General features: G+C 29.8%; 1 protein-coding gene across 1 annotated transcript in view; it reads right to left on the minus strand.

Annotated features, from left to right (window-relative positions):
- Positions 1-14,118, minus strand: part of LOC145252688 (putative ATP-dependent RNA helicase DDX27) — a 69,634-nt gene that overhangs the window by 23,304 nt on the left and 32,212 nt on the right. The window contains exons 10-15 of the mRNA XM_080112509.1: positions 11,991-12,090; positions 9,956-10,097; positions 7,358-7,494; positions 5,516-5,614; positions 2,585-2,667; positions 1,172-1,266 (exon numbers count right to left, since the gene is read on the minus strand). Of these exons, the coding sequence (XP_079968635.1) occupies positions 1,172-1,266; positions 2,585-2,667; positions 5,516-5,614; positions 7,358-7,494; positions 9,956-10,097; positions 11,991-12,090 (656 nt within the window). The remainder of the gene's footprint in view (positions 1-1,171; positions 1,267-2,584; positions 2,668-5,515; positions 5,615-7,357; positions 7,495-9,955; positions 10,098-11,990; positions 12,091-14,118) is intronic.

Raw genomic sequence — 14,118 nt, forward strand, 5'->3', positions numbered from 1 at the left:
ATAAAATTCTATTTGTCACATCAAAAGCATTTTCTTTTTTTCTTTTTCTCATTTTACGTAATTAAAATGTAAAATGTTATTTGGACTTTAATTTTGATTATTGGCTTTTGTTTTAGTTTTTTTCTTTCTTTAGAAGCCCACTATTATAGTAGGGAAGATTTGTAGCTATAATACAATTTTACCAACAGATTCTAACAAAAAGCAGCTCGAAATCTGTTCTCACTAGAGCAGCAAAGGATGCAAGAAGACTCGATTATTCTGGTATGTAACATCAAAGGGAATTTAAATCTTTCACAGAGTTTTTCTCTATGACTACCTGAAAAGGATGTGCCATTGTTATTTTCAAGTCAATCATATTATTTTGTAGCAATTAAATAATAATACATTAAAGATTCTGCTAAGGAAAGTGAGCATTAACCACTCGTCTATCCTTTTTAGTCATACTCTGAAAAAGATCCTCTAATCTATGAGGGTAACTCCAAAAGTAAAGCCTCCTATTTTTTTAACTTAAAAAGTTGAAGAGCTAAAAAGATGGGAATGGTATGGTTAAAATGAGCAACCTTTTTTCGCTCAAGAATTTATTTTCTACATAGTCACCACTATTCTCATAGCATCAATATCTGCAACAGAGAGATGAAATTTTCAGGTCATGAATGCATAAGTTCAATAATGATAACAATGCAATTTGCAATCTGATTCATTCGGGCAGAATAATAATGTCCCACACTATCTACCACGCTCCAGACGCATCGCCACAATATTGCATTCCTATGTTTGTTTCACAAGTATTTCCATAGAATTTGTGACTACGAACTTGCTGCATTGGTGCCCCTTAATGTAAAAATCAGCTCTACAATCAGCAAAATACCATTCCTTCGTTGTAGAGATTCTCAGATGCCAGAAAGCCTTTTCTAGTTTAATAACTTCTTTCCTCATATTGTTCACCTTTGGAATTCCCTTCCTGTCCTTGGTTTTCCTGATTGTACCAACATCCAAAAGTTTAAATATAATGTGAACAAACATGTTGCTGCACTACTCCAATCCTATAAATATAACCCTTAAAGTTACAGCCTCTTATGTCTCAGTGGCAATATGCCTTTGTTTTTTTGTTTTTTTGCAGTGAAAATAAGTGTAAAGAGTCAGTAAGAAAATTTGGAAGCACACGTTTTACCTTGCGGGATAAGCCTTGCCTTGATTGGAGCACGAGCCTTTTTCACAATTTCTTTCAAAATTCGTCTTTCATCTTCACCAACTAAACTGACAGATCTGAAAGAAAGAAAATACTTTATTATTATAATGGGAGAGATTGGAATCAGAGGGATGGCGGAGAAGATACAACGAATAACAATAATGAAAATGGCTGAAATATTTAAGAAAACCCTTGAATGCAGAGAATAACACACAGGCGTAAGTCAGGCATATAAAAACTGCTACACAAAGAAACTCCATATGGAATCATGAAAACTGAAATTGTAGAATTATAAGTTAATAATCCCCTTGCACCCGTCTTCCTTGCTCTGTTCCCTTCACACATTTTTTTTTGTTACCATAAACTGGTGCCATGCCAAATAAGTGAGGAGGGTCAAAGAAGATGGAATAACAAAGGAGAGAAAGCACTAACCAGACCTCCACTGGATGAGTGTGAAGAAGATTGGGTCCTTTGGGAGACTTATTGTCACCCAAATTCCAGTGAAGACCAATGGTCGTTATCAATGAGAAATCAATGGTAAATGGTTTTTGTGAAAATGCAGGTTGTTTTATAAAATAATATATGGCCTAAGTGAAAATTCCCAGTGAAGAAGAACAAAAAAAAAAAAATAAATAAAAATACTCTGAAAGTGTAGACCTCCACCACGTTGTATTCTGAATCTAATTTGAAATCTATTGCAAGTAATCAAATCCATCAATAAAATTAAATGATACTGTCTCATCTAAAAATATTTTGTTATTTAATTTTTATTTGAGAAATTCAGGTTTCTATATAAATTTTAACAAAATAGACCTTATACAATTTTTTTTACCAGATAAAATCATTTACAAATAAACTAGTACACTTTTCAAAATTTCTTTTTATAATTTAAGAATTGGTGTTTAATCAATATAGCTAATCAAAATCGTTTTCAAAGAAATTAAACAAATAATTTTGACAATTGCTCAATAAATATGAACTTAAGGGGATAATTTTACATTAAACTTAGCAAACTAGGTTAAACATTAAATTCAAACTACTATTTGAAAATAACTTTGTATTATGCTACAAAGGAGTTACCTCTGTAATAATAATAATGCAAACAAAAATTTGTTTTCATTCTGTAAAAAGAAAAAAAAATGTTATCCTTGTGGGATAATATGAACAGAGGTTATTTCTCTTTACATCTTTTATATCAATCAATGAGATGTTTTTTGGGGCTTTTTTTGTATTTATGAGTTATCTTATTGTTTATGTTTTTATCTGGCTGAAAAAATGTTTTTATGTAATAAATTTTAACATTTTGCTGACTGACAACTTTTTTTTTTAGGATTTTCTTAAAGTTACTGTTAACTGCAAACTTGAACCAAAATCAGTTAAAAAATTTATGCTTACCTGCCCTTTTTCCCTGCTCTTGCTGTTCTGCCCACTCTATGAACATAATGCTTCAGTGTGCTGGGCATAGTAAAATTTATAACCTGCAAATATTAAGAATTCTATAAATAAAGTGATATTATAATTTTATAAAACAAAATAAGATTCTAACAATTAAAAAAAGGAAAATTATAGAAAATAGGAATAAAATATCAAAAGCTTAAATGTTCAATAATAATAAATCAAGGCAATGTAAGAAACCAAACTCAAATGGTGAAAAACAAATATTTTCTATTTCGACTATATAACATAGTACTAAAAAAATATATTGTGACTTTGTAATAATTTAGATCATGCATTATATTTTATTTAAATAAATCACTATCATAATCTTCATAGTAGGTGTTCAACTGAACTTCACCCCCACCCCTTCATCTATTAAGTATTCACAACAAAAACTTGTCTTGCTGCAATCACTGTAAATAATTTTCTTTTTTTTTTTCATGTGTACCTAACACTGAACAGAATTTTCATCGGAAAATTTTCTGTGAAACAATTCTACAGGGCTGCTTCCCAGTAGACTACAACATGGTCGTTTTGAGTCCAATATTAATAAATTCTTGTTGAGTTATCCTCTTAATCAAATTCTGCCCAATTTCAATCATCGTTACCAATCCTCACGGTGTTGTCTCTGTAACCAAAGTGACCTCCAGTTTTTGATAAGTGGTGAAAAATCTCAAACTTTGCTGTTTGTTTTAACTGTATGAGAACAAATGGCACTTCATAGACATGTAAATGGACAGTTTAATTAAAAACTAAATTAAAATGAAAATACTTTTACTCAATTTTCTGAGTGCCCTAGTTATTTCAAATGAAACTCATCAAAACAATTCAAGAGTAACTTTTGTGCACTTAATAAAAAACAGTCAGCCATGTTTGTTTTTATTTTTCTCAGTTTTCAAAAAATAAGAAAAAAATATTCTCATTTTATAGTTTTCACAATAAATTGTATATTTTTAGTTTGTCCTTCAATTCACAAACATGCAATTCGTTAGAAATATGGAAATATAACAAAGAGGTACTCTACAATACAAACATATTTTTTTTTTAAAACATTGTCTTTATCAACAGCGATGCTTATAAGTTTTATATATTTTAGTCAATATGCTTTTGAGCATTCTTTAAGCAAACCGTTCTTTTACAATAATGTTAAAATGATCAAATCAGGTTTAATTATAAATGAAACGACATATACAATCAACAATTATGCTTAAATACAATAAAAGCATGATGATATATATGTATCTTAACCTTTATAAGTGGTGACTCATTAATAAAAAAAAATGACTTAATGGAGACAATAGTCTGTAGAAACACCATGTAAATAATGATGCACACTAAATTGCAACAATTTAAATGAAACTTGTTTGTAGTTCATTTGATCCAAGACATTCAGAATAATCTGTTTCATTCATTTGCATAATAAATCTATAATGTTAAAACAGAAAATCATTTTATAATCAAAACAATATAAATTTAAATTTTCTTCTTTTAAAATGTAAAATTTTTAAAAAGTAAAATTGTTTGGTTTTTCAATAGACATTTATCTCCGGAATTGGTGAACGTTTTTGAATGAAAATTAGTTGGTTCTGTTGGGTTTATTATTTAAAACTTGCATGGATTCTTGGCATCAACCTTGATGCTAAATTCCATAAATTACAGAATAAAAATAAACTAAAACCAAACAATCAACTTAATGTTGTCATTTCCAAATGAAATTTTAGGATAAAAGCAGGGTAATCATAAAATAATCATACTCCTCCCCGTAGAGATTTCAACTAACAAACTGTTTCTATGAATATCGCATTAATCAATTATTCTAAGGACAATATAATGATGTTATTAATACATAAACCAAACTACTTCTTAGGCACCAAAGGAAAAGAAGGAAAGGAAATGAAATAAAAAGGACATCAAGATTTCCTTTCCTTCTTTTTCAGTTGTTGCAATCATTGTAAAAAGATGTGCCTATTATTTTTTAATCTGAAGTGATATAAATGTTGGTTCTTATTTAAAGTAATGTACAAGCAGTTCAAAATAACATAAGAAAACTATTTGATACACTTATGTATAAGGCAAAAGTATTTGTGTACACCAAAAATGACAAAGTCATCCAGTAAAATTTTAATAAATAAACTTCATTTCTTACCCATATTTCTGATTATATGTTGAAGTGACGTTATACGTCTAAGCCAATGCATCATAAAATATGGTCTTGTCGTTCAGAGTTCATTGATTCCTAATAGTAATCAAATTTAATTTTTCTACTTGATATTTTGTAAATTTTGTTGCACACAAATACTTTTCTCTGATACATAAATATATCAAATAGTTTTCCTCTTATTTTCTTTTGTGTTAACATGGACAAATGTTCAGAAAACAAAACACAAATTGGCAAATTAGAATCAAATATCGACTTTGTAGGAAGAAAGCTATAAAATTCAAGAAACATATGAGATAAGCAAAATATATCTCTTGCAAATGATTCAATGTAAAATTCAAATATATACAATTAGTTGCTATTTTACTCATAGCTGTAATTTGTTTTTTAAATGCAGGTTCATACCTTTCCCAAAAAAAGGTATTAGCATATAAATAAGCACAATAGATTTGGTAGGATTTGAACTCAACATTGCCAGTTCTTAGAGTCTATGATGCCATGTGCTAGGCCAATGAAATGTATACTGGGCAAGACAATTAAAATGCATCACATGAAATATTTACATTTTTATTGTCGTATTGAATTTGTAGTTATACTGACAATCTTCCTCTTATGTTGAAACATCTTATTCAAAAACAATTTGGCTAGAATTTAACAGCTTTCATTATTGAATACAAAGAGATATGTATATTTTAAATGCATAAATAAATAGAATTAAAAAGAATATTTACCGTTTTAACACCCTCAATATCTAAACCACGGGCAGCCAAATCAGTTGCTAACAAGACATCAATTCTGGATTCTTTGAACTTTTTCAGTGCTTCAAGACGCTAAAAAAATGTTTTTTTATTGATATTAATGGCCCATAACATTAAAAAATGCTTCATATAATTTTAAACAAAAACTAAAAATATAAACAAACCTTTTGAATGTTAATTGAAAAATATGACCAGCAGATATTAAACATTTCTAGGCATGGCAAAAACAAAAAAAAAAAAAAAAAAGCAATATACCTGAACTTGAATCTCTTATAAGAAATGCAAAACTTTATATTTATAATTTTAATAATAATAATTTTTTCAAAAGAATGTCTAAAATTGATGAAAAAATAGAAATTAATAAAATTTAATTATAATATGAGAAAACATCTTAAATACACATTTTGTTTAAAAAACACAAGAAATGCAAATATTAATAAAAAATTATGCTTATTAAATCAGTAATTATTTAAAATTTAAACTAATTCTGATGAAGCCTTTCAAACAAGAAAGATGAAATCTTAAACTACCTGTAGGAGTTGATTTGACTGCATTGTATTAGCATATTGACATTTTTTGTTTGTTCTTACAGATAGATACAGAAAAACTTTGATTAAAAGTTACCATATGAGATTTTATATATATATATATATATATATATATATAAAATCACTTTGTGTGTGTGTGAGTTCCTTCATCACAGGTTCCGAAACGGCTGAGCCTTTCTTTTGAAAATTTCACATAAAGGTAATTTATATTTCTGGCAGTGTTCTTAGATATGTTTTGTATAGAAATTCATCCGAAAAGTATCTAAAATTGAAAAAAAATCCGATCTTAGAAATAGTCTTTCTTCTCTTTTAGATAAAAAAGAATTTTTACAGAGGAATATTTTATGTTACACTGATGTAACCTTGGCTGGTGTAACAAAAAATATTCCCTTGTAGAAATTCTTTTTTATCTATAAGAGAGGAAAGACTATTTTTAAGATCATCAAGCGCAAATATCAGCTGACATGATATTGTAAACAAATGCAGATGGAATTTGATGAATGACATTTTTTTTTGCGAATTAGTCCATCAGGCAAATTATTCCTCATAATATTCAATAGAGGATTGATTTTATAAAATACATACACAATCTGCATAAATTAAAATATCATGTTTAAGTGTATTTTATGATTGGACAACACCGGGCATCCAGCTAGTATATATTAAGCCTAATGAAAATATTGAACATAAAATGGAAACATCCTTTCCACAAAAGTTTCTTACTAGAAGATTATACCAATCATTTAAATCTACAAAATTTTAACACTGGTTGGCAAGATATGTCAATCTTTAAACATGAACATTGGTTATTTAAGAATTCAAACATAGCAAATGCTCACTTAAAGAAATTAATTGACATACTGAAGCATTCAATGATGTTCTACCAAATGGGAATAGACAACATGGAGACAAACTTGTTTTAGGGCAGATAATGCGAGCTGAATTGCTAAAAGAGAAAGAGATCAACAGGGCAGAGAAAGTAAGCAATCAATCAAAGAAACAACATTCGCTGCCAGAACTTTTCAAAGGAGTGATTTGATTTGCCAGCCATTGACACGCATACAAAACAAAAATTGATGAAATAGTCATTGCAATGGACATGCAACATGTCTTGCAATCTAATATTTGGGTCAATACCTTATATTAATTTAAGTAAATCATTTTAGTGAAATAGAAATTGGAAACTTTTAGATGTAAATGTAGATATTTTTGAGTATCCCATAAATGAGACACAGGCAGTTAATAGGTTAAAGATGAAAAATCTCACCTGAGCTTGTGACAAATTTCCATGCAATTCTCCGACATTGATTCCAAATAAGCCAAGAATGATGTGCATCCGATGAGCTTGTTTTTTCGTTTGGATGAAAATAATACAATGATCTGAGAAAATACGGCTGACCAAAGCTGTACAAAGAAAAAAAGAATTTTACATCAATAACAACCAAAATATTTTCAAAATGAAAAGTTTTAGTTTCTTGCATGCAACAAATTTTATTTATCTGCATTTTCAATAATAAAAATGAATTAAGAAAACATTTCTAATAACTTTTCTTACATATCTGATTAAAATATACTGAAAATTGCCAATTTTAAATACTAATAAAAAAAAATAAAGATTTTGTTATATAAAGGATTTGTTGTATTTCATTTATAATCATTTATTAATGATCAGTTGGAAGTTGTGGATTCATTTTTGCTATCTTGACAATATAATCTGTGTTTATGAGAAATGTGTATGAAGTTCAATCTTGCAGGTAGAGGCTGCATGGAGCAAGTTTCATGACCTTTTTCCCATCATGACCTGGTACTCTAGCTTTTTCTCACCTTGACATTTTGACTTGGTACTCAAAGGGTGAAATTTGCAACAACTATATCCATAGTGATATGTTACATGCAAATGAATACTTGGCTTCCACTAACTCAGTCTTTCATAGAGTAAGAAGCAATGACAGAGCAATGGTTTAATGGATTTGTGGTGTGTGTCTAATTCCTTTATTTTCATACTGAAACTGATATAGTTTAACTTCATTTTGCTTTTGTGTAAAAAGAATGTTCACAATTTACTTTGAAGAAATAAATAAACAAAAAGTAGATGGCCGTAGGCAAAAAAAAAAAAAAAAAGTGCATATTGGTAGCATTCTTGTATGAATCCCCCTTCTCCATATTGTGAATTGTTTTGAAGTACGAGGCAAAAAAAAGAAAAAAAAAAAAAAAAAAATTAAGTCAAGAGGAAGAGAATAAAAAAGAAAGAAAGAAACAAATAAAATAATAAAAAAAAAGAGGGCAGAAATCAATCTTGTTTTTTCTAAATTCAAAGAAAAGGTCATGGTCTCACATCATATGCAACATCATATTAAAGACAGTTTACTTTAACAGTAAATCGTGATGTCAGCTGTTCAGATATATTTTTATACTCTTAACCTAACGCTTATAGATTGATTTCATTTTGTGTGATTAGTTCCTTTAAGAGGCAGTTAGAGAGGCAGAACTATTTCCATTATGTTCATATTATATTTAAGGTATACTCCTTCGTATGTCTTTGTTTTTAGGGACAAACACGCAAACAGACTTTTAAAATAAAACTCATAAAAAATTGGATACACATATTTCAAGTTTTAAAGGGAGTTCTATCCTCATGGGTCACTTAGAAGTGGGAGCACATATATATTTGGAACATAGTAATGTAGAGATTTGGGACTACTTCCATTGTCTTCCTCCAGAAAATATCATAAAGAGGATTTAAAATTTCATAAAAAATATGGTATATTTGAAATTTTAAGGAGATTAAACCTTCACAGTTCCCTTAGAATTACACTTAGAGATTCAGAAGTACTTCTATTATCTTCCCTGGTAAATTTGTTTAGATGTTATGTAGATTATCTAACCTTTCTTTTTATAGGAACACACAAACATCACACACAAACATTGAGTTTAATATATATAGATTACTTCAGCCAAGATTATGCTGTACTTTTTCAACATCATAAAATAACATAAAATTTACATGAAAATTAGCTGTTTATTATTGCTTTGATAGGATCCAAGCCAGAGAAAACAAAACTTTGTTATGTACATGTCACATAAAAAAAAAAGCATTCATGTTAGAGATTATTTTTATTTTAACGAATAATTTATAATTTGAATGCAAAACAAAAATTTTAAAATCCTTTAAATAGAATTTAAATTGAACAGAAACAATTTGGAAAAAAATAAACCATTCCTAGATGATGGGCAGCATGGTAATCGAAAATGCAGGGTGAGAGACAAGCATCTGGCAGGGAATACATTCCAAAAAGGCTTTGCTGGCACGAACATTTTTTTTGGGGGGGGGGGGGAGGGGGGGGTCACCGTTTATCAAAGCCTGGAAGCCACTACAGGATAAGGATTAATGAGTCTTATGATGCAGACTGTGAGACAACACTATGATGATCAGTAATGGTGGAACTTGTGTAAGATTTAATTGGACAACTCAACAAGAATACATTTACATTAGACTTGAAAACAACCATGTTATAATCAGCTGGGAAGCAGCTCCATGGTAATGTGTTCCACAGACAGATGATTCTAAGAAAGAAACTTTGCTTATGGAATTTTCGTTTAGTTTAAGGCACAGATAGAGTGAGGGAAATTGTTGACAGTTGTTGCAACTAGACAAGTGGATTTCGTACTGGGAGGGAATCTAGATTGAAGCTCAGTCGAGCACCTACCATAAAAATAACTTTACTTTAAAAGTGTTTTGGGAAGCAATCATTGTCTCATACTTTTAATGAAGTGTATATCAATTTTTCTATGGAAAAAAAAAAAAAAAAAAAAAAGAAAAATTGGTTAAAATAATTGTGTAAAAGAATTTTTCTTAAATGCTTACCGACTACAATAGCTTCCCTGTCACCTTCTCGTGATGGGCGTATTCGTATAAATTCTTGCCTCAGGCCATAGGCAACTTCTGTGTTTTCATTTATAAAGATCTTCACTGGTTTATTCAAAGACATTGATGCTAGATCTTGAACCTAAATAAAAAATGTTTTTTTAATGCATTTTTCTTTAATACATTTGATTCGTAAATGTTTAAAAATTGAAAAAAATTGCTTGATTACACAAACACTTAATAAAATAAGGTGTTCTAAACACTAACCTCTACCAGAATATTGATTGAAATTTGTTTAATTTCTTTACTCACACCATAAATTGAAGAAAGGAAGAGTAAATGTTGATGAATTTCAGGAGTGGTAAGGTACAAATATAAATAATGAATTAAATATTAGGTTGACAAGAAAGTTCTTCTGAAATTTTTTATTTTGATTTCAAATAATGTATTTTCAAATCAGTTTTCATTATAATACTTTTACTTTATATCTCATTTTAAAGAGCATTTTTAGCTTTATCTAATCGTTTAAATTACAATCGTTTTAAAACAATTATATCTTCTTTTCAGAACGGTGAGTACAAGATAGAAAAAAAAGCAAATTCACATAATTTTCTTATTTTAATTCAAGCTAGGCCGAAAAGCTGCTGAAACAGCTCATGAAGTGCTTGACCCAGGAATCACATCTGAATGCACAGCACAATGCTGGTTTAAGAAATTTTGTAGCAGCGATGAGAGTCTCGAAGATGATGAGCGTAGGGGTCAGCTATTGGATGTTGACAATGAACAATTAGTTGAAGCCAATTCATGCACAACTGTTCGAGAACTTGCTTCTGAATTTGGCATAATGTATATGATGATTTTCAACTACTTGAGAGAGATTAAAAAGACAAAAAACTTGATAAGTGAGTGCCTCATGAATTGAACAACAACCAAATGAAATGCTGTCATAAAATGTCAGCTTTCCTTTTTTTATGCAACAAGAATGACCTGTTTCTCACCTGGGTTGCGATTTGCAATGAAAAGTGGGTTCTTTACAACAACTGGTGATGCTTAGCTCAGTGGTTAGACACCCATGAAGCTCCACGACACTTCCCGAAGCCAGAGTTGCACCAAAGAAAAGTCATGCTGACTGTTTTGTGGTCTGTGACTGGTATTATCCATAATAGTTTTTTGAATGCAGGCGAAACCATTATGGTGGGGAAGTATTGTCAACAAATACATTAAATGCATCAGAAACTATGACAACAACACCCAGCATTGAAAAGGCCCAATTCTCCTCCATGATAATGCCTGACCACATCGCTAAACTAATGCTGCAGAAGTTGAATGAATTGGGCTATGAAATTCTGCCTCATCTGCCATACCTCTCACGTATCGGCTATCACTTTTCAAGCATCTCAACGACTGAGAAATGTTTCAAAAACCTAAGCGATATCAAAAACACCTTCAGTGACTTCATCGCCACCAGAATGCAAGATTTTTATGTTACTGGTATAAATACACTTTTTTTTGCATTGCCAAAAGTGTGTTGGTTCTGATGGTGCTTGTTTCGATCAATAAATTTTCGTTTGAGCAAAGATATGTTCATCTGAATTTAACATTTAAAAATTGCAAAAACTTTCTTGTCAATCTGATAAAAACGCCTTTGTATCAATCAACAAATATAATTATTTATTTACAATTGAAGAAGAATTACTTTATAATAAGCATGTAATTATTTGTAGTTGCTTGTGACACATCTATATAAAATGTCGGTTAGTCCGTTATCCAAGGGACATAACTCTGCTTTCCAAAATACAATTTATCTCAAGGGAAATAACAAAGAGCAAAATGTTACTTTCTTAAATATAAATTTGTTTTATAAGTGAAATCTGTTCCATCTAACAAAGGGAAGGAAGGAATTCATGGCTCTAACAGGTGTACACCGAATGTCTAGAATAATTCGAGTTCATTGCAGTAACGTGTAAAATAAGACAACATTAATTTAAATACAAAAGAATATTAAAGCAATTATATAAGTATAATTTGATCTTACCTCTTCAGTCATGGTTGCTGAAAACAACATAGTCTGTCGCTGTCTCGCACAAAGACGTATTATTTCCTTCATTTGTTCAGCAAAGAAAGTATCCAACATCCTTTTAAAGGAATTAAAATAACCTTTAGAAATTTTATTTATTTTAATCATAAAAATAAAAGTTAATTTTAATCAAAATGTCATGAGTTATGTTTGAAAAGTAATGGGATTGGTGTCAGAAACAATTCTAAATCAGATGGTTTCTACTTTCAAATAATTTCTCTCTAATCATACGTAAGGCTATTCTCCATCTCAAATCTACTACAAGACCAAGTATGAAATATTCTTGTCATATTTGTGCTGGTGAATCTCTAACCCGTTTGAAGGTTCATGATAAAGTACAGAAACTTATGTTTTTTTTTGTCTTTGGTCGGTAAAGAAGAAATCCTTCTAGACTGAAGCAATTTTAATTTTTGCCCTAATCCCCTGTTTGAAAGCTATTCCATTTTTTTTTTTTTTTTTTTTTTACTTAACATATATATCATAACAAACATATTAAATTGTGAGTGGTCAGTTTTCAAAAATTTTTATACATAAAACTTTCAAGGATTGAAGATAATTTAGTTTTAAAAATTTAGACCTCCCTCCCTAACAGGCAATAATATAAAAATAAATTCATAGAGTTAAGATCAATTCAACTAAGAATCAATTTTTAAAAGTAAAATGAAGCTTAAGATTTAAAATTTTCAAAATCCAATACAGTTATTAATTAATAAATACCTCTGCCCCATCGCCGGAGTGTTGTATCCTTGCGCTGGTTTTGCTAGTACTATTAAGGAATGTGCTCTAAGTCATAGCACTTATGTCCCCCCCTCCCAACGTAAATATTTGCAACAAGCAGCAAAATTCCACCACTTCACCGTAGAGGTTAATAGGTGCTAGAAAGCTTTCTACTCTAGTTTCTTCTCTCAAACAGGTAGACTTGAATTTTCTCCCAGTTTCCTGATTGGAGTAACATGCAGAAATAAAAATAATGCGAACAGGCATCTTGCTGCTCAACTCTCTACTTATAGCGTCCCTGTAGACATGTTCATAATAATAGCGCCTTACATCCTAGAGGCAATGTGCATTGTTGAAGGTGAATAAGAGTTAAAAAAAATTATTCAAATTCATTTTGGACGAACTAACTTTTATACATGTGCCTAGAAAAGTCAGAGAAACATATTTAACCCAATATTCCTTTTTCAAAAAAGTCAAATAGACAAATCCAAAGGCAATCCAGAGAAAACATCAAATAATTGCCATGATCCATGATCATTAAACATAAAATGTCAAAGAGGAATAATCCAGCAATAGTCAAACAAGAAGTATGTTCAAAGCATTATATATATATATATATATATATATATATATATATATATATATATATATATATATATATATATATATATACTAGCAGAGAAACCGATGCTGTCTAGAATTGAATGAGAATTAAGAAGTGTTTCACTCTCCCATAATTTTATTGTTATGGAAATCAGTGAAATCACCCATTTTTTTTTTTAATCAGATCGATTAATTGCCTACTCTAGTTAGGGACCCATCTCCACTGTGTACCAGGATGAAGCTTGTTGCAGTGACTTAGTCGACAATACACTGTAGTTTACATTGCACTGTAGAGAATCTGTTGATTTTATAAAATTATCTATAAATAATGGTTTCACTTGAAGTTTTAAATGCAAAAGTAAAGTTTTCAAGGGTTCAATTGTGCTTTAAACAGAAATCTTCATTTCGAACACGCCCCTGTCTTATGAAAGAACCAATAGTTGATCTTATGAAATTATTTTTACATAATCATTTGTATTAAAGTTAAATGTACAAAAGTATCATGGCTCAATTGTTCTCTAAAAATAAACATTCATTTTGACCGCACCGTTTTAAAAAAGGATCTACAGTTGATTTATAGGCTGGACTTTCTGCCTGTGCCATGATAAAACTTCTCAAATGCACTTGTAATATTAGGTTGTATAAAAATGGTAACTTTGGCACAAATCAGTTTTTTTCTTTTATCAGATTTTTTCAACTATTGATACTTATCAGACATGTTCAGATACAAAACCTATGTAAGAACACTTCCAGACACATCAAGTAC

Source organism: Euprymna scolopes, chromosome 29 (assembly GCF_053919585.1).
Source record: "Euprymna scolopes isolate OS-2025 chromosome 29, ASM5391958v1, whole genome shotgun sequence".
Lineage (NCBI taxonomy): Eukaryota > Metazoa > Mollusca > Cephalopoda > Sepiida > Sepiolidae > Euprymna > Euprymna scolopes.